General features: G+C 39.1%; 3 protein-coding genes across 10 annotated transcripts in view; 2 read left to right on the top strand and 1 right to left on the bottom strand.

The window, feature by feature from the left end:
• nit1 (nitrilase 1) overlaps positions 1-9,397 on the top strand; it is a 35,798-nt gene extending 26,401 nt beyond the window's left edge. For 3 of the 5 annotated variants that reach the window (XM_042400390.1, XM_042400389.1, XM_042400388.1), the window contains 6 exons: positions 5,246-5,357; positions 5,834-6,067; positions 6,516-6,619; positions 6,730-6,866; positions 7,337-7,462; positions 7,624-9,397. In XM_042400390.1, coding sequence (XP_042256324.1) covers positions 5,246-5,357; positions 5,834-6,067; positions 6,516-6,619; positions 6,730-6,866; positions 7,337-7,462; positions 7,624-7,890 — 980 coding nt within the window. In that variant the 3' untranslated portion in view covers positions 7,891-9,397. The remainder of the gene's footprint in view (positions 1-5,245; positions 5,358-5,833; positions 6,068-6,515; positions 6,620-6,729; positions 6,867-7,336; positions 7,463-7,623) is intronic. The other 2 variants (XM_042400392.1, XM_042400391.1) reach the window with 1 other exon arrangement.
• Positions 1-24,856, top strand: part of clcn3 (chloride channel 3) — an 88,037-nt gene that overhangs the window by 17,392 nt on the left and 45,789 nt on the right. For 3 of the 4 annotated variants that reach the window (XR_006093334.1, XM_042400367.1, XM_042400371.1), the window contains exons 2-3: positions 10,273-10,505; positions 19,095-19,276. Coding sequence is in view for 2 of the 4 variants with exons in the window: in XM_042400367.1 (XP_042256301.1) it covers positions 19,114-19,276 (163 nt within the window). In the remaining 2 variants the exon portion in view is untranslated. Of the gene's footprint in view, positions 1-10,272; positions 10,506-19,094; positions 19,277-22,900; positions 23,294-24,856 lie in introns of those variants that run through there. The other variant, XM_042400370.1, reaches the window with a different exon arrangement.
• pfdn2 (prefoldin subunit 2) lies at positions 340-4,153 on the bottom strand. Its single transcript, XM_042400399.1, has 4 exons — positions 4,027-4,153; positions 2,585-2,673; positions 1,959-2,082; positions 340-1,655 (listed from the first exon to the last, which is right to left on the bottom strand). The coding sequence occupies exons 1-4, from the start codon at positions 4,105-4,107 to the stop codon at positions 1,464-1,466; spliced, it is 486 nt and encodes a 161-aa protein (XP_042256333.1). The 5' UTR covers positions 4,108-4,153; the 3' UTR covers positions 340-1,463.

Here is a 24,856-nt window from a genome sequence, read left to right as displayed (position 1 = left end):
TGTTGCAAAGCCGTGGCTACAGGAAAATATCTATTAGATCTTCATCTTTTATTGACCCATGCACGCGGACAAATCTGGGAGAAAGAAAGATGGAAATCGATCAATCCCAATTTGATTTGACTGCATTATTTTTTGCAGTCAACATGCACCATTGCTACATTTTTGCTATATAAATAAGACGTCTACCAAGCACATACATTGAATACTGCTTGAATGGGTTTAACTTCTTGGGGGGGGGGGGGGGAAGGTTACAGATGTGTTGGGTTGTGAACAGTGGGTTATGTGTTATGTTAAGCGTTATGTGCCATAACAAAAGATTTAAGACATCACACAACAAAGCACATTTGTGACATTCTTTAATTCATGACCATTAACAAAAACAAACATTTTTGTCCTTACAACTACATGAACAGTGTGGACAGTGCACCTCAGGTCCTAGGAGGCATTTCCTCAGTTAAGACTGCGTTAACAAATTCATTTCTACACTCCAAACTAATTTAACAAGTTTTATTGTGTTTTAAGTGACAGGCTTTTATTATTCAAGTGTGGTGGTAACACTCACTGGTCAGTAAATACTAGACACAAATGGCCTTACATCACCATTATGAATAGAAACCAGCAGCCTTTCAGTGCACGGCCAATACGTGAAGACAGTTTTCTGAGTCGTGAATAAAACAGAGGGAGCACAAAGCTGACAGATTAATTCTGATCAATAGTGACGGGTTTACAGTATAATCTCTTGTTCATGCTCAAGACACACAATGTCAAAATGCCTCCCAGGACCTGTTCTGTCTTGGCAGGGGTGACTTTTTATGCGGCTTAAACCTATTTTAGGGCCCTATGAGATCAGCATTTATATTTTTCCTAAATTTGACGTTGTTAGTCCAAAATCTGAAGTTTAAAAAAATGCAAAGGCAGGTTTACTTAATAATGCACTGTGATCTAGTTATTTAATTTCTGCGTGCACTTCCAGTTTTTTTTGCACTTTCACCCCATCACCTTGGCAACATGGCCTCACATGGGAAGAATAAATGCATTACCTATAAATTGGAGACAGTGAAATATTTTGACTTGGTGTGATCACGTGTAAACAACAGGGTGAGACGAACAAAAGTCCAGAGGCTTTAACTTAACTCCTGAATATATGTCAGACTATTTTAAGCAATTAACATTTAAAGATCAGCTTTACTATAAGGCAAATGTATGACAAACACCCTTAATTTTAGCACACACCAACGTCAAACACAAATCCCCAATCTAACATTATATACGTTTTAGTTTCTTTCTGATACAAATGATTTCAATACCAAATGCTTTATGTTTAGCAGAGATTTCATTAATCTCCAACTGCAGTTATCCTGTGAAGAGTGATTTGATATTTAAACCTAGATTTTGTGACACCAACTATGATTTCAATGTAGCAGAAATCTTAGAGCCCTACTGTCGTCCTCTATCATTACAAACTACGACACTAAAACGCCAGCTCCGCTTTTGGACCCGCCTCCTTCGCTGTCCCTGGAGGACGCAGCTGACTGGGCTTGTGCCTCTCCTTCGCCCTCTCCCACCAACCGGATGTTGTAGCGTTCCCTGTACTCTGTGAGTTCCCGCCCTTTCGTCTGCATCTGTGTGTTGATGGACTCGATTATTTTTGAAATCTGTGGGGACAAGAAAGGAGTGTGAGACTTGTCGTTCTTAATGGAATATGTACGTTTTAAATTAATACATACTGAAAGAAAGAAAGCACTTATTACTGATATAAAAGACTCAACACATATGCGGGTATTAGGAGAAACTGTTGGTGAGCTGTTTAGCATAGCTAGGTATGTATCTGTTACCTTTACAAGACAATTTTAACATTTAAATCCTTAATATTTGATGTTCTGTCACCAAGTTTGCTAATATGTTTTAAGAAAAATATAACGTATAAGTTTGTTTGTTTTCTTTTTCTCATCCATTACCTGTTCTTTGTTGGTTTCCAAGGCTGGTAGAACTTCTTTTACCGTCCTCTCCACCAACACTCCTCCGACTAGACGAAAGCATTTCCTTGAAGGGTCCACTTCCTTCAGGGTGTCAATTACTAAGCTGGATGGACATAGGGCAAATAAATGCATTAGAATAATTCAACAACAACAAAATAATAAAGAAAATTAATTTAAAATAGAATGATATTAAATTATTATATCATTTACAGCTTGAGGTTGTTATGAGATCTATAAAACAGCAGCAGCACTTTAAAAGTGATTCTATAACTAACTAAAAGCCAGTGTAAACAACATGGTGTGGTGTGGGAGTCCACTCTCCTGGAGATGAATGCATGAATGAATTGAGTAATGTGTAAAATATCTACTTAGTTATCTGGTCTGGTGACTGTAATTCAAAAATCAACTCTAACTTATGATCTCTGGATTTTATATGACGTAGAAGGTCGGATGTATGGTGAATAAGAAGTGGGATACATGCATATTGTCAGTACAAGCTTTTGTAAACTGCACTATAATGGTTTGGTCAGTATCAGACTGTTGATTTATTATGAAATGAGGAGACGTTAGATCTCAGTGCCGAAGTGTGAACATCAGCTACCAACCTGTGCTCATTGATCTCCATCTCTAACTCTGCAGCTTTAGAGGCCATGCTGCGCTGCTCCTGACGCATCCTCTGAAATGTTGCCACCACCTGTCACACAAAAACACCCAGTTAGCAACAACACACATACATACAGATTTAAGTCATATGACACAGTAATCATATTATGAATCAATACTGTAGGACTGAAACAATACAAATATTGATAATCAAATGATTTAATTTGAATTATTCAAGGAGTGACATGATTTTTTTGGTAGAGCTCCACATGCAGAGTTGCTCGCTGCTCTCTATTGTGTATCTAAAGATTAATGTGAATATCAAAACCCAAAGATGCTCAGTTTATTATAACATAAGATAAAGTTAAGCTGCAAATCTTTGCAATTGAGAAGCTTGAATTTGTGCTTGAAAATCGATTTAGACAATTAAATTTATCAAAATGGTAGGCTAGTTAATTTTCTGACTCTAAAATTCAGTACTCAGCATCTATGGCTGTTGTTCAGACTAATTAACTTAAATAGCTTTTGATTGTAATTTGTAATTGTTAAACAATTAATCAGTCAAGTAAGTACAGATTAAGTAAATCCAAAAACTGATTTCCCGAAAATGAAATTGACTATTTGACAGGTTACTGAACACGCACAATAAACACTGTAAGACTGAGTTGGAAAGAAACTAATTACATTTTTTAGTAATTACTATTCTGAGGTATTTAACTCGAGTCATATACTTCACTGTCTGAAAGCCTGGCAGATTTAAGATTTTACACACAAAACATACAACCAGTTTAATAATCTATAATAATCTATATTAGACTCTGACAGGCTCAGATTTGCACGAGTACTTTTGCTTTTGATACCTTCAGCTTCAATTATTAGTCGATCGAGTGAATAATGAAAGTGATCGTTACTTCTGCACTTTTACTCGAATACCATTTTCAATTCAGGACTTTGAATTTGTAGGTGGAGTATTTTCACACTGTGATAAGACTACTTTTGCTCAGATATAAGCTCTGAATACTTGTAACATTACTGCTTTGAGACTTGGTGTGTCTAGTTAAAGAGGGGTTGGGTGGTCTTCAGTGATAAAAATAGCTTCTCTCACAACTGGGCAGCCCCATCCACCAAACCCCACCATCCCATTAGAGACGTAAACTAAATTAAATGTACTACAAGTCCTATTAATCGGGTTTTCATGAGCATAAACCAGTGACTGAACCTTTTAACATGAAAATAGCAGTAAACAGTTTCCTTTTTGTGACTCTGCTGTGATCATTTCTGGTGAGAAAGCACAATGTTAGCCAGATGATGGCGATAGGGAAGCTAACGTTAGCATCGGCTAGCTGGGGGGTCAGACTGGCGGCTCTGGCTTCACCCGACACGGCTAAACAACCACCAGAAAGAGTGGAGAGACTAAACCGCACAGGGCTGGAGGTGATGGTACCTGTTCGGCCGATGGACCGGACTGTTTTCCTCCGGCGCTGCTGCTTGATTTGCTACCCGTGCTGCCACTGTTGGCTGCCATCTTGGAAGGGTGTTGCTGAGAAGGACCCCGGGCAGGATGTGTAGAGCTGTCTCGTGTGATTGCCTGTGTGGAAACGCGCTGTCCAGCAGGTGGAGGTAGTGTGCCTTAATGCTGGTTTCTAACCTCTGTTAAACAGCAGAGAATCAGAAAGAAGCAAGTGCAATATACAGACTATGTGCATGTTTTTACTGATGAATCAGGATCCAGCAACAGATATGACTGCAGTTGCAGTTCCAAGTCATAAAATTGAAATATGCAAACAAAAGAGACCAAACTAAATCCTAGTCTGTGGTGATTTGGTGTCTGCACTGTCCAGTCTTATGTCAGATATGTCCAGTACTTACTATTCAAAACAATTGCAATACAGTACACTCAAGAGTAATAAAACAAGGCACTGGAGACATACATTTGGGTTCCTGTCCTACAGTCAATGGTTCCTGCTCACATAGGCATTATGGTAGATGGAAGAGTGGACAAACTAGCCAAAGGAGCACTTAGGAAAGGAAACATAGACATCCATATAGAAATCAGAGAGAAAGGGCATTGTGTTGGAAAACATCAATAAAGAGTGGCAACCGCACTGGAATCAGGAGATAAAGGGGAGACTTTTACATATGATTCAAAATAGAGCAGGCAGTGTAAGAAACAGGGGAGGAAGCAGAAAAGAAGAGGTTGTAATAACAAGATTAAGAATAAGACACAGCAATCTATACAGCACTTCACTTCACACTTTATTATAGGGAAGCATCCAACCGGTGCTTGTGAACATTGTCAAATACCAGAAACTGTGTAACATGTTATCAGCTGCAATAAATACATGTCAGGAAGGAAGGACACAATGGAGGAAATGGAAAAATTAGGGATAACAGGAACAGGATTAAAGAACTTGAGTGTGGTGCTAGTGGACACGGCAGAAGATGCTTTATCAGCTACCTTCAGAGAACAGGGCTGATAGAAAAAGAATGACAATCCTGACACTGTAGGAGTTAATTAACTCCAGAAGATGGCAGTAATGCAATAATATGTATGCCAGCTGCCGTTAAACATCAAAGTAGAAGAAGAAACAGTCCGATCCTTCCTGCTGAGCAGAAAACACACTGAACCAAATGTTAATATGACACTAACGTTGACCAAACAGGGGAGGTGACGCTGTCTGGACCAATGTTCACGGTCAGGTGCATTTTGGGAACATCTACAAAGTATTTGGCCTCCCTCCCAGCTTGGAAATACAAGATCAAGCTGCAGAGCAGGTATGTTTCTTCTTCTGACAGTTTATAGCTATCCCTCTAAACAGTACCTATAGTACAAATCTTGTATTGTGTTATTTAAATGAATTTTAACAGTAAAGTCCTACAAAAAAATAGACAACAAAGCTGGAAATCAGAACATTGGGACTTGAATTTACACTTTTTTTTTAGAGCTGATTCTTTTAAAATAGTGACTTTTTGGTGCATATTTATACAAAAGAGAGTGATTTAAATGTTAAGTTTACAGCTGTTCATCAGAAAATGTCTCTATATCCCTGTAAGATCACTATGGGTGCAAAACTGTACAATGTCATAGAAAGTAAATTTAATACAGTGTATTTTCTCTTTAATGAAGCCTTGAACTTAAATATTCAGCGAACATTATAACTAGTACAGTTAATAATCAACCATAGTTGACTTGACACGTTTGCTCGGCTCGGCACTGGATATACTGCAATAATAACCCGTTCTCCATGCAGGATGTCCACTTTACCTCACCCGGTGGCTGCAGTCTGTCAGGTGACGGCCACTCCAGACAAAGAGGCCAACTTCTCTGCTTGTAAACAGTTGGTGGAGAAAGCCAAGCAGCAAGGGGCCAGTATGGTGTTCCTGCCTGAGGCATTCGACTACATCGGATCAAGTCGAGAGGAGACTCTGGCGCTGTCTGAGAGCCTGGAAGGAGACACAATGTCTCGATACACTCAGCTGGCCAGGTGGACAAACCTTTTTCTGTTTATATTCCAAAGAAACATTTTGATATGTTGTAAATGTTGATGTCATTCAACAACACAAGCGAACCCCATGTAAATGTAGGGCAGATAAAAACAAAACCAAAAAACTGAATTTTTTAAAATTTTTCTTTAACGTCACTTGAGGCAAAATGTATCATTGGTTCCATGGCTTATTATGGCAGCAGTAATTGGAGCCTAGTAACTAAGCTGTGTTCTGTAAGTGTGTTGTAACCCTTAATATTTGGTAGCCAAGCAAGATTAGTTGGTGAAACTATGAGTCCATCACCGGGCAACAACATTTAAGGGGTGACTGCTTATAATCTAGTCTTGAAAATGAAGTTAAACCTAATTACTTTTTCCGTATGTGCTGTGTGAAGAAGATGTGAAAAATCAGCACTATTTCTACAGCAATTTTAACCTCTTCTTCCAGGAAGTTGGAGGTGTGGCTGTCTCTCGGAGGGTTTCATGAAAGAGGACATGACTGGGAGTCTGACCGACGAATATACAACAGTCACATTATAATTAACAATAAAGGTACTTTTCTTTCAACAATATATCTTTTCTTTACTCTCTCCTAAAAACGGACCCAAATTAATTCAAGGGTTTTCCACACTCTCACTGACACACTGTCATTACACCTACAGGTGACATCGTTTCAGTCTACAGGAAGTCCCATCTGTTTGACGTGGAGCTGCCAGAAAAAGGTGTATCCCTCAAAGAAAGTGCCTTCACCATCCCTGGACCCTCACTCGTGTCTCCGGTCCAAACTCCAATTGGCAAGGTGTCATTTTGTTAGACAATAAATATCAAAGTAGAACTGAGAATAACACGTTCATTCTTCAAATTGGCTGATAGTTTTTAGGCTCCCGCTGTCACAGAAAACTACAACAGTTGTGAAGGTTGGAAGCGAATGGTTCAGATATTCTCAAAGACACAAAGGTGATCACAGACACCTTGATTTTACCTCTTAAAGGAAGAAATATGAACTGTGTATTAATTTGTATTAACTTTGTATAAATTTTACTTGTGGCTTTGTGTATGATTGTTTTTAAAATTCGAAAAACAAACAATTAAACAAAATTATTACTCAAATTATTCTTGATGTTAGCATCCTCACATTTGATTAACAAATCTAGTACATACCATATCCAAGCATGTTTTAGATTCAGTTTTGGCTTTCAGGATGTCAACACCAACTTGTTTTTTCGTCTTTGTTGTTATTGTTATGATATATTATTATTGATTCCTTAGGTTGGTTTGGGCATCTGCTACGATCTAAGATTCCCTGAGTTGTCAGTGGCTCTGCAGAGGCACGGAGCAGAGATCCTGACGTACCCATCAGCCTTCACTGTAGCAACAGGAGCCGCTCACTGGGAGGTAGGATGAGTTATGATGAGACAACAAGCTGTTTGTTTCATTAATCGGGTTAGTTGTGACTTTGCAGCATCATGGTGACATATTATTTGCTTTACTATGAGATACAAACCCATTGAAACCCAACTTCAATATGAATGTGTTTCAAATGCATTTATTCCCAGGTGTTACTTCGTGCACGGGCTATCGAGACCCAGTGCTTCGTCCTGGCGGCGGCGCAGGTCGGCCGGCACCATGAGAAGCGTTCGTCTTACGGTCACGCCCTGGCGGTGGACCCCTGGGGCAAGGTGCTGGGCGACTGCGGAGGAGAGAACCCAGGCATGGTGCTGGTGGAGATCAACCCAGAGAAAGTCAGCAGCACCAGGAGGAACATGCCGGTCCAACAGCATCGCAGACCAACGGCTTTCTACCAGAGTCTGGAGAAGACTTAAAGAGAAAAGCTCAAATTCTTTATCACTGACAGACGGACTGGCAGGAAAACAGTCTGAATATAGAAGACAAACTGAACTGGATGTTGTCTGTCATTAATAAAAATGAACAGCTTACAGAGATGACTAGCTAGTAAGGTACTGAATCTATGATGTTGGATTTAATTCCAATATATTTCATAGTGAACAGGTTGAACTTGTTTAGGTTTCTGTCATGTCATGAAGGATAATTGACTGTTGGAAATGTTCTTGTCTGAAGGAGACAAATGCATCAAAGTCATTGTCATCTTGTTTGGAAACACTAGTTGACTGTATGAGGAAGGCAGGGTACACTCACGTCAAATAAAGCTTTTAATGAAAAAAATATGGAGGTTTAATTTGGGAGTAATTGTTCTGCTCTTAATGAAGTGAGAGTAGTGTGAACTGTTATTGGCATCAGATGGAGCTGCTCATAATCTCATTTCCAAAATCAACTCAGACCTCCAGCTCAAGTCGTCCCAAATGAGTCTGTTAATGATATTACCCGTACTGATCAATAGATGGTACTGTTGGGTAATAAGAACATAAGGAAGTGGAGGAAACGCGTTGATCTATAATGTAGGTTTTGTAAATGGTTACAGTAAAACTTTGCTTTTCTGATATGAATCAATCTATGAAAATGAATCAGTAGTTTTTGTGATGAAATAATCTGCTGTTGTGCTGAAAGATTATAAATTCATCAGAAAAGCTTCACTTGGTTTGTCTTCTGTTGTACACAAGTAGGTTACTTTCTTTCTTTTGCTCAGTTTTAACATAATTATCGCTTTTCGTCTTTTGATTGGCACCCCAAAGCTAATAAAAAGTTAATAAAAAGTTCCTGCGCACCCACACAGGTGTTTTAAATGATGCTGGCTGATTAGAGCTTGAAAGTGGGTGGAGCTATGATGGAAATTAAACGGTGTCACCAAAATCTGTGGATTTATAAAAATGATAACGGTCCAAGTTGCTCCACACTAACAGGTGAAACAAATGGAAATGTCAATCAACCACAGTTTGTACAAACCCACACAGTCCTTAAAGGAAGTCAGTCAACATCAGTGAAAACACCTGTGAGGACTTAACGTGCATAGACCTCACAGAGACGTTCATCATTATCATTGATGAGTAAAGTACATTCATTCATATAAATGAAAAGAAAAACTAAAACTTTCCTTCATTTATTTGAAATTTGACATGTTTGTTCAAATGTTTCACTTGCACTACAAGGCCACAAGTATGTGTACAGTCAAACATTACACCTATATGTGATTGTTGCTCTGCACAGGCCTGTCAACTTCCTCCACACCAAACTGGGAAAAACATTTTGAGAAATAGTCTTCCTCAAACTGCTGGCACAAAGTTGGACACACACTATTGTCTAAAATATAATTGTATGCTGTAGCATTAAAGACTTCCTTTAATTGGAATTAGGCCTAAACCATGAAAACCACATAATGTACAATCTATCTATCATCATTAATATCTATTATATAATCTGTCATGTTGCATGTATAATTTTATTTATCTGGTTTGATTTTCTTGCTTGTTGTGTTCTTAAATTTTGTCTTGATGCATTTCTTGGATTGTCTCTGTTATTTAAAGGTGCTACACTTGCCTTTCATTTTATGTTTAAATATATGGATGTTTATTTATCTCTTTAATTATTATTAAAATAGAAAATGGTTAATTTATAATGAATTAATTTGATTATTAAAAAAGGCACAAATAAATGCCATAAAGTAGAATAATGTCACTACACATTTATGATTGAATATCACAAACACAGACTGAGGCTGCAGCTAACAATTTTCAATCAATCAATAAATTAATTCATCTTTTAGTCTATGAAACATCAGAAAATTGTGAAATTGATGATCCCAACTGCCCCTGAGCCTGAGATGACATCTTCAAATATCTTGAGCGTGAAAAGTTTGTAAAAAGAAGTTTGACAGAAATAAAAATGTTAACTCAAGGTGCACTTACAAGCTTTTTCATAGCTTTCTACTACATCTCAATGTCTTCTTACAGATGTATATATTGCATGTTTTATCCAACCAACAGCTCAAAATTGTCAATTGACAGTATAATATTAAGAAAGTATAAAGAAAAGCAGCTGGAACCACTGAGGATTTTCCCATTTTTTTAAAATTATTGTTGGATAAATACGAATGATTAATCGATTATCAGAATTGTTGATGAAGTTTCAGCCCATCAACCAATCAGCTCACAGTTTCAGCACCACATAGTTCATTGAATAGATATATTTCTAGTGATTTCTAGTCAGGGACTCCGCAGTCTTTTGATTGCAATGACTTGATGAATAATTGATCCACATTTTCTCCTTCCTGCATGTTTTTACTCTCACAGACTGCGGGTGGGAGCTGCTGCTGCTGCTGCTGCTGGGATGGGAAACAGGAAGTGAACGTCACTGACACAGGAATGGGACTGGAGGAAAAAAAAAGAAAACACCACCATGATGAGGAGAATGTCAAATCCAGTCGTGTAGGAACACAAAATCCCCCCCCACCACCCCCCCTTTAGTTTCAACTCAGGAAAAAGATGAATTATCGTATCCAGGCTGGAATTGAGGCATCAGGAAGGTACGTTGCAGTGTTTTTTTTAATATCATGCGTTGGGAAGGTTAACACGGTGTGTGTTTCTCCACCCGAGGCCATCTATCCATCCATCCATCCATCCTTCTCCTCATCGCTGTCAAATTTTGTGAACTCACAGGTTGATTTCACATCCCTGCAGCCCAACAGCAGAGGCCTGCTCGGACTCTTTTAGCTCGGGTGTCGATGCCTTTCAGTTCGCGTCAGATCAGTAGAAATAATTAGCTTGTGCTAGCTTGTGTTCATGTCTGCATCTATTTTATGGATAATGTGACGCTTTGGTGGACCCAGGCCCCGCTCGCTCGGGCTGCAGGCAAGAAAAAAAAAAAAAAAAAAGCTGCGCGACTCATCTGCTGCATGCAAACAGCAGCTCGTAAAAAAAAAAGTGTTGTTTTTTTTTCATGGATGTCTGCACCGTGTAACGCAGATGTAACGGTGATGCATTCACGGCTAACTGCAGCCTGTGAGATTTCACTGCCATGCTGGCTGTGTCATGGCTGTTTTCTGACATTAAGCGTTGAAAATCGCATCTATGTCGTTTATAAGATAGCTGTTTAAGCAAGGTTTCTCTTATTTAACAAAAAAATCTATGCTGATTCTGATTATAAACTAACCAACAATGCATAAAGAGTGTAAAAAAGTTGGCTTCGTTTCATGGCTTTCCAGAATATCATCCACATTTATAATTAACCACCTGTATTTCACCTCCACATTTATTAAGTTATGCACTGATCAGTTTGTTTTCTCTGTGCTAGGGCTGCTACTAATGATTATTTTCAGTATCGATTAATCAGCCAATTGTTTTCTCAAGGAATCAATTAGTTGTTTGGTTTATAAAATGTCAGAAAATGGTGAAAAATGTCCATCACTGTTTACCAAAGCCCAGGGTGACGTCCTCAAATGTCTTGTTTTGTCCTGATTAACAGTCCACAACCCAAAGATATTCAGTTTACTGTCATATTAGACTATAGAAACCAGAAAATATTCACATTTGGGAAGCTGGATTCAGAGAATTCAGACTTTTTTTTCTTAAAAAACGACTCAAAATATCAAAATAATTGGCAGTTAATTGAATAGATTCACCAAGTAAGTTTCAAAGCCTTCACCCTACTGCTAGGAATACAGGTTCGATGGAGAAAAACTGAATCCTTTTTATTTCTTTTGAGTATTTAAACCCCACCGTGTGTAGTTTTTGTCAGTTAGTGTAAATGTAAACCCTCCTCAGGTCACTAAAACACCCAAATCTCCAGACAATACAGAGGACACGACCTCGGTGTCCATTATCGTAGCTTCTATTAGTGAAGTTCTGATAATAATTTATTAATGTCATATGAAAATGAGAGTTGACTTCCCATCATCACGCATTATACTTCCCAACATTGACATCCATTACACAAATTATAATGTAATCCCCCCCCCCTACTCCCCCCATATTTAAACATGTATGAATATATGTGTTAACAGCAGGGCCGCAGCTGGTGTTTATTTTCATTATCAGCTCATTTGTTGATCAAATCTTTGACATTTTATAGACCAAACAGATTAATCAAACAACCATCACAAGTTCACAAACTCCATGATGATGCTAGTTTAGTCCTAACAACAGTAGAAAATCCACATGTATTCCATTATACAGTGATATGAAAGAGAAAACAACAAATGCTCACAATAAGAAGCTGGAACTGACAGTTTTGACACGCTTACTTGTTGAATTACTAAAACAGTTAATTGATTATCAAAGTTGTTAGTTTTCTGTCTATCAGCTAGTAGTTTTAGGACAAATAGGCAGCATGTTAAACATATTTAGGTCAAGAGACTCGGGGGTGATGTATTTTAGGTTGGTGTGTGCTGTTCTTTTCCTTTATAATAAATCTAAACCACTGCATGCGTCTCTCTAGACAACACATGCAAACATTTGGGAAAATATTTGTTGCCTTCAGCTACATATTTGTTTGAAAATGGGCAAAAATACGAAGATGCCGCCTTGGTTTGCTACTAACTAGACCCTACATGTTGACAAGATGTCCCTGATTGCAGTGTTACTTATAAACGTGCACTCAAGTTTAATGTTTCCCTGCTCTTTTTCTCTTTTTTTACTCCGTCGCTGCTCAGTTATTCAAGCGTACATTTATAATTTATGATTAGCCGACTGTCCTGTCACAGCACCGCCCGGCGTTTTCAGACAGGTCAAACCAAAGGCACCGCAACGCTCCTTATTTGATTTGTTATCGCTGTCGGGTTTAAATCAGCGCTCCTGATTGTGTTACGTGCGTCTGGAGTGTTTGCCTTCGTTCCTGTAAGTATGACCTCAGAGTTGCATTCACAGTCGGACAGATTTAAGTGTTTATCTCCCTCCTCCCCCCCGACGTCACACATTACCCAGTCTGTTAAAATGAGTTTATGTGCTATGTCGTTCATCTGGAAGAAGACGGTCACATTGCACAAATCAGCAGAACTGTTTCTGGATGTTGCTAAATCACTCTTGGCTTTCACTTCCTTCTGTGTTTTAGCTGTGAAAACATCAGGCTGCTGATTTTTGAGTGAGATTTCTGTTCCAAAGTTAGAGCCGCTCTTATTAAATCTACCAGACTACTGAAAATAATTAGACTATCCACTGCCCTCTACATGCAAAATAATCCTCTCAGTCTGGGGAAGGCTGGATGAATTTGACAGCTAACTAAGCATTGAGAGCACACACACACACACACACACACACACACACACACACACTGAAGGATTCTTTGAATGAATCTATTTCTTTAACTCGTAAAAGTAAGAACTTTTGTTTCGTCAATCTGGCCTGTTTTTTTTTTCTTTCTTTTTTTATGAATAATATCTCTCCATGAGACATATTACTGACTGATTGATTTACATGATACACATGTCAGGTCACCTGTAAGACTCATGCATACATACAGGATGTACATACCCTGTACATGAATACATCTAGAGGGGCTTCTAGGGCATTTTAATAGTGATTAACCTGTTACAACAAGAGCTGCAGCTAACGATTATTTCATCATCAATTAATATGTCGATTATTTTTGCGATTAATGGATTAGTGGTTTGATCTATAAAATGTCAGAAAATATTGAAAAATGTCAATTACCCAAAGTTTCCCAAAGCAAACAAACAGCCCAAAACCCAAAGATATGAAGTCATCATTAGACTCAAGATAATGAATCGACAATCAAAATAGTTGGTAATTAATTTTCAGTTGTTCAACATATCAATTAATTGGCTAATCATTGCAGCTCTGATTATGAATCAACTATTTTTGTGACTAGCCTAATTATGCATTCTATCAAATTTTAAATGTTATTTTACTGATTTGCCACTCATTATCACAAGTTCTCAGTCAGAACCCAAAGTTTTGCCTGAATTTTTATTACTTAGTCTGATCAGTTGATATAAAACTGCTCTGTAATTATTTGTTGTGTAAAATGTCTAAAATGGTCAATTGTTGATCAAAAGTATGATTGATGAATTTTCTGTCCACTAGCCAATAAATCAACATTATAACTAAAACAATTAACCAATCATTCGAATGACAGTTAATTGTTGGCAAATGTGATAATTTCTTAATTGTTAAAATTATTTATAAAAGAAAAACATTTTGCAGGTTACAGATTCTTAAACGTTCACACTTTCTTGCTTCTTCCTTTTATCATATCATTGGTTGTACAGAATACTGTCGGGTTTATTTGATTGTTGATCAGACAAAATAAGTCACTTTGATTTCTAGAAACTTCTGACAGGTATTTGTGACTGTTAGAATTAAAAAGACTAAATGATCAACTGATTTAAGCCGTTAAAAGACCTGAATATAACTGTCAGTACTGCTGAATGTGTTGGATTAGTGATGTTTGACTCACTAACTGGATGTGTGTGTGTCAACCTTACATCATTACACGACTACATTATCACAGCGTCAGTGATCCAGTCGGTTCATTCGGCTTCTGATTGTCAGCGTGTTGTTAATTGAGGGTTAGTAAAAGCTCCCTGTTGTGTGTGTGTGTGTGTGTGTGTGTGTGTGTGTTTTGCAACAAAGCGATCCGTTCGACCGGCCTGGCTGCCTTTTTGAAGGATGTGTGTCAACTTATCGGGCCTCTCTGTGGAGGAGGTGCGAGCCGAGTCGGTTAGAGGGAGGGCAAAACGCTGAGTCACATCGCAGCAACAGTCGCCCGGGCAACGCCTCCATAGCGAGCAGCAGGAGGAAGATAAGGCCGCTCGCTGCTCAACTAGTTGTCTGACATCAGCAGACCCTCGCTGTTGATTATGCTACACACACCACGCTCTCTTCACGTCCTCAAATGGCACAATGAAATCTGACTCGAAGGGTAATTATTGTTTTGATTTTTGTTACTTGTGGAAAGAAAGAAGGGGGAAACATGAACAAGTGTACTGCAGACTGTCATAATTATAGCTATTAAATGTCACCAGCGGAGAGAAATAGAAGGAAAAAATGACAAGTCTAATTAAAGCAGACGCATGGTTGGGAGGCTTCAGCAGCACGGTGCGTTTGATAACAGAACTGTCAGTCTGAAAAGATGATTTCACATCTTTAACATTTTTACCGTCACTTTAACTTGTGCTGGTTAAATCCTGCATGAATCAGAATCCCTGCTGCTGATGTGTGTTTTCTTTAAATCTCACAATTACCATAAAAGTTCAGTTTTAAACCAAACAAAGTAGTTGAAAGAAGGAAAGAAAGCTTTGTTTAATGAAGCAGAAAGGTGTAAATTTAACTCTTCTTGCAAAATCATGACATTTTCTGCGCAGTGTAACTAAAGGTCAAAGAGAGACAAAAGTCGACGTCACGTGAACCCACCCTAGAAGCTCTCCGCCTCGGCGTTGGCTCCGCAAACGAGCTGAATTGAATTTCCTGGCCGCGCTGATTCGATATAGCTCAAAGGGAAGTCCTGTCTCACAGTGAATCAGTGTGATTGTTGGCTCAGGGAACGTTTCTCTTTCCTCTTTTGACTCACATTAGAGTCTATGCCAGTGAAGATTAGCGGTCTTCGGTTTCACTGTTGGCGTTTGCAGAAGGCTTTTTTGTCTGTAGCAGCTCGGGCCCGGCTGAAGTATCCCTGTCATAACAAAGTGTCAAAATGTGTTTGTTAACGGTGAACGACTTCCACTGCAACACCCCACATCTGAACCGAGAGGCTCAGTGTCACCATTAAACAGTTTGTCCACCAGAGAGCACTGACACATTTATTTGAAAGTGTCCTGTCCAGAACATATATATACAACAAATGTAGCCTCTTAACATCCACCAATTTTCGCCTATTTGGCATACCCAAATGGAAAAGCTTATAACAGAAGAACTGTATGTATTAGGCTTCATTTGAAAGGTAACATCTTCTAGTTTTTGTTTAGCATGTGGCTAAAACACAACCAGAACTACATTGGTTCAATTATGCTTCAAGAAGTGTTTCTGGTCTTCGTCTATAATGAGTCATATTTTAATAACAATAACTAGGACACGCTTTATGCCAGAACTATGTAAATCACTGCACACCTGCTACATCTTGTGAAATACACCTGTATAAAATACCAGACCTCTCGGCCTAACTTAATGGGAGTTAAAGAGTTTTTAGTTTGCAGTGTCAACCTCTCCAAAAACGTCTCCAATTGGCCAAATACAACTGGCTCAAGCGGGTCACTGGCGACCCGGTGGATGCTAAGAGGTAAAGGGAACCTTATAAAAAATGTTTCAGCTGATATATTGATATCAGATTTTTTTAAATTCTCAAATATCTCATCAGCATTTAAAAATACAGTATTGTAGGACTATAATCAGAATATTATGAGGGTTTATTGTTGACAGTAGAGTAAAGCTTTGTGATTGTGTGGTGTTGGTAACACTTGAGGATGAGTTGTCCATTATACTGAAGTAGAAATGGGGAAATATAATACATGTAATCCACTGACTTTGTGTGCAATATATGCAACTCTCATTGCGGACAGACTTGTACCTTTTTCCATTTAGATCCATCCATGAAAAGCCATCTTTACCTTATTGTTGGTACACGTGGTGTTTAGTTTACTGTGTTGAACTGAAATGCAGTGTATGACTAGGCCAGATGTACTTCTGATTTATCTTTTTAAATGCGAAGACAGAAGGCACAAAGACGTTTTTAGTTGCCAAGTTAAATGTTTGATGCTCGGTATTCAGTCCTGCACTCGATCCATAACGCTGAGTTCACAACTTTTTTATGCTGAGATTTCTAAACTTTTCACAGGCTTCACCCCCCGAAACTCAACAATTTTTTTGTCTTATTGTGCTCATCAGAAAAGAGGCTTTTATTCACTCACTCCATTCATCTTGAATGCCTCGGCTTTCTCTTTTTCTATAATTTCTGTACACAGCTGATGAAAAGGAACATTTCATAATGACAAAAGCCACTTTCACATTTTGAGAGAAATCCACTTCCTAAACTGGTCAAGCTGACTCCCAACTTTTTCTTTTTCTTCACTTCCCTTTTTCATTGTTGACTTTTTTCTGAAAGTCACTTTTCAAAGTCAACAGCAGGAAAATACAAAAAAAATAAATCTGGATCAAGTAGGAAATCTAATCCTTTTAGGTCAGATATGGAGGGAGCTACAAAATCTATTAGATCCATGTCTCTTTTCACAGAGATATAGAGGAGAATAGAGTCGCCTATCAGACAGTAAAGGATTAGTGAAGATCAGTCAGCGAGGTACAATAAATATCTGTCTTTCCCCTAAACTCTCTTCCTCTCTCTTCCTCTATTACTTTGTGACTCATCATGCCTCTAGCTTGATATTTCCTATAAATATCTTCAAGACATTGTGTAATTTTCAGGAGTAATCGGTCTGTTGTTTGCGCTTGGTCTGGCGGGGATCATTTTAGGTCAAGTCTGTCACTGCAGGCGTCACACCCATGGCTACACGCTCCGGTGTAGTTTCCATCTTTTTCCACAGGGGGGAGAGGTTTGAGCGAGGGAGAGCTGCCTTGTGTGTCGACGCCGCTCTGCACTCTTTGGTCCAGCTGTATTATTATCATCAAAATCATCCTCTCAATGTCGGGAGGATGTTCGTGTCGTTTTAATCCCTCCATCTGTAAATACTCCACAGTTTTGTTTTTTTTGGTCATTATATCATCACTGCCAAATATCTTTTTTTTTAGTATTATTTGAAAGGTAAAAGCCTATTTCTAGCTGAGTCTTCCTCTTAAAGTAATTCAAATGTTCCTTAAATTTTATGTATGCATGATCAGAAATATTTTATGAGGATGTTTATTTTCAGACTTAATTCTGCTTGAGTTAACTGTGCATCTCCAAAAGATCCATCTGGGTCATTTTCTCTCTCTCTCTCAGTAAGCAGCAGCTAAGTTAACCCAGCCAGACCAGTTTTCAGCATTTGTACTGGAAAGCCTCCACCCAGCAGGTTTGCATCATTTGAATTAAGCTGATGTTGTCATTCATTTGTAGAAGGATTATCTCCAGCCATAGTACATTTGAGACAAGATTTAAAAATCTTACTAACACCAGGAGTCTGTAATTCACTTTCATTTCCTCTTTTTTTAGAAAGATTACGTAATTCTGTACTAATTATAGGAAAAATACAGATTTGTAAGGGACAAAACCTCCATTTAAACACAGTAAATATTCTTTCGATAGCTATTTACCATTGGAAATGTTATCTTCTATATATGTTATATGCTTGTCTACAGATAGATTTCACATTTTTTGCATTTCTAGGTTACGCTACCGTAGCAATGAATCAGATTTAATTTTAAGTACATCAATTTGACACTCTGTTTTCTCTATAATCAGCACCAGATTTCATGGTTGTTTCAAGGAAAAGTCTTGGAAATCGCTCTGAAATTACAGATCCGTAAAAATCAACAGAATAAAAAAAATGTTGACAAGAGTGAGGTAAGAATGAAACTAAGGATGGAGGTTGTTTCATAGCTGAGATATTAACTATTTGTGTCAGATATGATGAAGAATCCTTAGCGAGTGTGGCAAATAGTCAATGGGACTAGATTTATTGATCAAAGATCGAATGTGTTCTTCTTCTACTCCTTGCATCTCTTGTTCTCCATCTTTCTTCCTCATCACTGGCATGGAGTGACGGGGCTCATGAGTTCACCTTGGCTCATCATCATCATCATCATCATCATCATCATCATCATCATCATCATCATACATCTTTTTCTTTCTATCACTCCCCAATGGACGACTTTCTGAATCCTTTCTCTAGATGAGGTTCATAATAAACTCGTCGTCCTTCGGTTCTCGTTATTCGTGGGCTGCTCTGAGATCTAGCTCCGGGTTCTGTTTGCGTCCTCCGTGATGCGCTGCTCAACTGATGACTGTTGATTTTCGCTGGACTCTGAGAAATGTGTCCGACTATAATCGAGTCAATCACCGCCTCACTGTTTGGCTGCTTGTCAGCGTTCCACCTTTGTCCTCCCGCACTGCTCATCTGTGTACCCGATAGACTCACTTCTCCTTGTAGACTGTATAATCTCGCATCCTCACAACAGAGTATGTATATCTCCACCACCACCCCCCTCCCTCCCTCCCCTTCCCCATCATCCAGGGCACCGGCGCGTTGCTAAATGGAGTCGGAGCAGCTGTACCACAGAGGCTACTGCAGGAACAGCTACAACAGCATCGCCAGCGCCAGCAGCGACGAGGAGCTGCTGGATGGAGCCGGCGTCATCATGGACTTCCACACCACCGAGGACGACAACCTGCTGGATGGGGACGCTGCCTCCCCAGGTAGGGAGCACGGGATACCCCCGAAATACCTCCCTTCCTACAGCTTGATTGGCCCTACACGTGGACCCCTAAAGCTTTCCACTCCACGTCCAAGACTTGACGAATCCTGACCCTCACTCTCCAATCAGACTTTCCTTGAATTCTCATTGAGCTTCCCATCGTCCCCCCCTTCCCCCCTCCCCCCTCCACCCCACCCTCGTTCTTTATGTTGCAGCTTCTTCAAGTCCAAAGTCCAAAAGTTTTTATCTTCTCGCCAGTCAAAGCAGGCAAATATCTGCTCTGGCTGTGATTCACCTCACTGCTGATGTCAAGACGCTCATGTGTGCTGCTGCTGGCCTGTGACGCAGTCGCTCTGCTATCTGCACCCCCACCCCCACCCCCCCCTCCTCCCCCTCATCTTCATTCACATCCACCAGCTGCTCCATATGTCATCTTGTCACACCCTTGAGACACCAGCATCCATCCGGCATCATGTTTCCGCTCCCATTTTGACCTTCAGAGCCTCACAAATGGTTATAAAACTATGAACTGATATTTAAATAGAAGATAAATACGATTTATAGTGAGTCACTTGTTTGTAACCTGCTGATAAGAATATTTCACAATTCTCTGAGCTTAAAAGTCCACTGATTAGCTTTCAGAGCTTTCAACTGTATCTCACAGTCTTCATCAGTAAATGGAACTGGCTCAGAAATTCAACAACTCAGTAGTAGGATTGCTAGTTACTTCCAAAATAAATTGAAAAGTACATTGAAGAGCAATTAGTAAATGGAAACTGAAAAATAAATTTGTGGATTCAGATGCATTCAGATTATGAAATTTGAAGATTTAAAAAGTTCACAATTTCTTTAAGCAGTAATTTATCAAATTTAATATATCTATACATATTTTTTGTTTCATTTAGTTATTTATTTGTAATTTGATCTGTTTACTAATTAACTGATTGAATTGATGAATTGCTTTCTAACCATTTGTAAGGCTCTCTAAGGGGTTTGGCTCTAAAACATTTTGTACCGTTTATTATTTTGTGTTTTCTTTGACTGTATTTCACATCTTAAATTCCTTTTTATCATAATTGTGGTTCCGTTGATAGCTATGACTATGCAGCAAAACCTCCATGGTTATGTCTGCCCTGCTTATTTTGTTCTGCTGTTTCCATCCGCCATCTTAACCAAGACAATTTTTTATGTTCTTGCCCGCTGTTTTTTTTTTTTTTTTTTTTTTTTTTTTTTGCAGCGTGCTTTGTGTCCTCGCTGCCACTTTTATGTGTGCTTTGGCCTCTGTCGTCGTTCCTCCTCCTTCCTTTTATTTCGGCTTACGTGGACTTGTTCCTCCTGACAGGTAGCAAATAATGATAGGTGGTTTTAATAACACATACACGTGGCAGAGCCTGTCTTGTGGTTTTTGTGTGTATATGTGTGTGTGTGTGTGTTGAATAAATGCGTCATCGGCCGGCTAAATATAGAAGAGCTTAGGTGGAATGTGGTGAACAAGTAAGCCACAGTGTTTTTAGTTTATTAAAAAAATACAGCGGTGTACTTGTGATGCCAGAAAGTGTTTTGTTCTAACGTGTTTGATCAGTGATGCATCATTCCCTCATTCATGGTTAGACTTCTGGAAGTGATTTATGTCATGCGTCTACCTGTCTAGAAGTCATACCAACCATTGCAGTCACCTGTTTCTCATTCATTCAGTGGCTCAGTGGCTCTCTGACTGGTATATCTGGTGTCCCATCAACACCTGATCTGCTGAATCCTGTTTGTTCTTCCTGTCTGTGTAAATATGCTGATTCCTCTCTTGCTGCCTCTTGTTTCCCCCCCTTTTTCTTTTAGTTTTGACTTGCAGCTGATCAAACAGAAAACGTCACATGCTGAAGGTTGTGCCAGAGCTATTGGCAAATATAAATGGCTTGTATTTAATCAGAATGCTTCCACATTGGAAATTTGCTGCTTTGATTTTTTTTTTGTGTGTGTGTGTGAAGTCCTTTTTCTCTTCGAATGCAGAATGAGCTCTGAAGTCTGCAAACTCAGCTTACAACTGATTGTGTTTATGCAGGGGATGAAGTCATCATGAGCTGTTTTAACTCGTGTTTGCTTAGCATTGTGGTTACTTTATTTCTGTTTGAATCGGGTAATTGAGATAAATTTCCTTTTTATTTGATTTGATTTTAAGTTTTAAGGTTGCAAACAGGGTTTAGAATAAAGATTTAGTACACAATTTAAATTAAAAGTAGACATTTGTTTGGGATGATCCCAGAAGGAAGGCTGTATCTGGAAGATTGTTTACAGACTGAGTTATGAATTGACTCATGTATGATTTTGTGAGTGTAGTAAAGCGTAAAACAGTGATAGAACAAGAGTCTAGACTCGGCCTATTTATTATTGAAGAGGTGACTGTGGGTGACCAGGCTATTCAGTAGGACACACACCAACACAAGAGATGTATTTCTGTATTTGCAAACATACACAGTGCAGCAGGATGCAGACAAGTGGGACAGTGTGGAACAAGTCTAAAGTCAAGCAGCCCGTTAAGCCAAAATGCTCATTAAACACCACTAAAGCAAATTTGTGGGATGTAGGGCTGCAACTAACAATTATTTAAATTATTGATTTCATGTGCCAGTTATTATCCTAATTGGTTGATTCATTGTTTTGTCTACAAAATGTCAGAAAATAGTGCCTGTGATGATTTCCCACAGTTGTTTGTTTTGTCTGACCAACACTCCGAAACCCAAAGATATTCAGTTTACTATCATCTTACATACTGTGTGTTAGCATGTAATATTCTAAAATGTAGAGTGTTAGTGTGACATACTGAGATTTGTTAGTCGTTAACTTGCTACAGTACGTTGGTTAGCATATTAACATGCTATGTTAATAATCCCATAGTGCAGAAAAGGTTCAAGTTGTGGACAAGTGGAAGTTTTGATCTCTTCTGGTTGGCACAAGATGAGAGTCAGGGGACCATCAAAGTCATTAGGATTAATTAGAAATCCTAATGAAGTTATTACTTTGGGATTTTCCATATTTGAGTTGTGTTCTTTGCCATATCAGTTTATTAATAGAGGCAGTAGAGGAAGTGTTTATGTACTGTATGTAAAGAGGGATTGACTTACGTTTCAGTGTCTGCGGTCTCTGTCTGGTGGAGGTGTCTGGCCTCTCATCCTTTTACTCTGAAACCGGACCTCCGGGTAGTTAACTACAATAGGTGAAAGCAAGTAACACTAACCTACCACCACATATACTGTCACCTCTGCTACAAATAGAAACAAGCAGAAACACAACACGTAATTAATACTGTCTATATAGTGAAAAAGTTTTCTTTTTTTAAATTATTATTTCAAGAAACCTTAAGGAAGAATTAACACCATAACCTTTTGTACTAAACACATCAAAACAAGAGGTTAACAATCATTTACAGCTCCTGTTTGTTCTTTTTACAGTCTTTTGTTTTCATACTGTACTGTACAAGTCTGGGCTCCACCTACCAGTCTCGTCAGGCTGTATTTGTGTGATACCGGCATTCCCAGGAACCAGTTTGGCTGCTGCAGCCGGTGTGAGCTAGCATTTTAAGAACCCTCTGGATGATTTTCCTTCCTTGAAACGGGTGTGCAGCCTGTCTCTGCTCCCCCCTTTGCCATTTCTACATGCTTGTGAGGGGTGGGTTCATAGGAAAGCTTTTGTAAAGCCCTCCTCTGGGCTACGACTACAGTCTGAGCACTTAGCAAGGAGCAGGCTTGCTCCGTAGCCCCATGGAGTTTTGTGCTGAAACTTTTTTGTTGCTATCCAAGAAGCAAAGAAGAAAACAGAGAAATGCTTTGGAAAAGTTCGGTTCTTGAACTGAAACAGATCTACTGGACTTCCTTTTAACTCGCTGGATCGCAGAGACTCTTCTGTTTCAAACTTCATGTACTGGTTTTGCTGCTTTACCGTCCTGACTGGGACTTGAAGAGGGAGGAAACAAACAATGGCTGACATCACCCGTGTTATTGCCTAGCAACAGGAGCCCTGCTGAAAGGTAAGGGGCCGTGGAGGTCTAAGGTATGAGAGGCTGTGATTTTATAGTATAGTAATAACAAAATTACAACGTGTGAAATGTCAGGCTCCTATTGTTAAAGCCTGGGAACTGCAAGGAATGTGGAAAGAGGCTTTGTTTCACATAATAACACAAGATTACACAGTTTACAAAACACCTGCTGCGTTGAAATGCAATGACTGTGTGATCCAGTATAAATTTTACCAACGAAATCCAGCATTAGGAGTAGAAACGGGTAAAGGACGACTTAAAACAAACTGAAACATGGATTTTGTAACATGGTAAACAGGAGGCTCCCGTCTGTTCCCCTACATAAGAGCCAGTAAAGGGTATCTTGCATTATGGGGCAGATGATCTCTCACATGTTGTTGTTCCACATCCTCCCCGTAGTGTGAACAATGGAGAGGAAGATTGTGCAACTGCTGTGTCTCTGACAGAGGAGCCACTTTTTGCTTGTCGTTTCTTGCTGCAGTTTCTCTTATAATCTTTACTTTGTGTACTGCAGGCAAGGCAGCAGTTGCAGTAGAGTCTATTCAAAGAGTCGACCCGTTTGAAAAGCTTTCTTTCTTCTTCTATTAATTTTTATTGGGTTTTCAGATCTGGACACAACATTTGTACACATAGAATGTAACAATGAACAAATTGTTGTCTGGGGCAACTCGAGCCCCATTCACACAGGCACTACAACCCAGTTATCTGGAGGAGCTGTATGTGTGAATGCAAATGTCCGAATCAGTCAGACCAGACATTAAACGGACTTTATCCTACCAGCTCCCTAGGACAAAATCTATGTAATGTCCAGTTGAGCCCATGTGTGAATACAGCAGGTCATTTTCCGGAGAATTCACAGCAAGCAAGTGGGCGTGTTGATGACGTTTCTATTATGCGACTGGCGATGAATAAACGCAGCGGACCAGCTAAGCTGCATTGTTTTGACTGAACACTCCGCTGTGAAGCTAGCGCTAATAGGAGAGAGGACTTTCTGCGACTTCTCGTCAAATAAAAGCTGTTTTATTTCTGGTTAAAAGCTTGAAAACGCTGAATTACAACCACAACTACGCGCCACGCTTCGCTTAAAACAAACAAAGTATTTACAGTAGGTGAGAGCGTGTCTGATGTGGATGATTTCTGTGGTGTGCTACATGTATGAAAGGGCAACTCCGGACAATGTCCAGACCTGATTCTCCGGATATTGTCCAGAGTTTATATATGAAAACGGCTTCAGACATGTAAATATGTTCTCTTTGCTAGTTATACCATATCCTAAAAGTTAAGGTATTTGTTTGGCATCATTTTTATGTAAATGATCCACTTTTCCCAGTTCTGATCAAAAATATTTTTGCCAGATCTCTATCTCTTCTTCTTTTTACTGCCTCTTTAATGTTCCTGCGGTACATCACAACACAGTTGTTTTGGATGGCATAGCCCATAATGTCTTTAATAGTTGCATTTACATTTACAACCAGAAATATTTAAGTTTAGTGCAGTTGCTTTCTTTCATTTTTATCTTTGATAAGCAGACCTTCCAACCTGTACGCGTTTTGA

The sequence above is a fragment of the Thunnus maccoyii genome, chromosome 22 (genome assembly GCF_910596095.1).
Source record: "Thunnus maccoyii chromosome 22, fThuMac1.1, whole genome shotgun sequence".
Taxonomy (NCBI): domain Eukaryota; kingdom Metazoa; phylum Chordata; class Actinopteri; order Scombriformes; family Scombridae; genus Thunnus; species Thunnus maccoyii.
The sequence above is the reverse complement of the archived record's forward strand: the minus strand, read 5'-3'. Positions and strand labels throughout refer to the sequence as shown.

Coding starts and splice junctions, on each gene's coding strand:
- pfdn2 (XM_042400399.1), bottom strand. CDS start 4,107: ATGGCAGCCAACAGTGGCAGCACGGGTAGCAAATCAAGCAGCAGCGCC. Junction 2,674..4,026: donor CCGGTCCATCGGCCGAACAG/GTACCATCACCT, acceptor TTTGTGTGACAG/GTGGTGGCAACATTTCAGAG. Junction 1,656..1,958: donor TGGAAACCAACAAAGAACAG/GTAATGGATGAG, acceptor TTGTCCCCACAG/ATTTCAAAAATAATCGAGTC.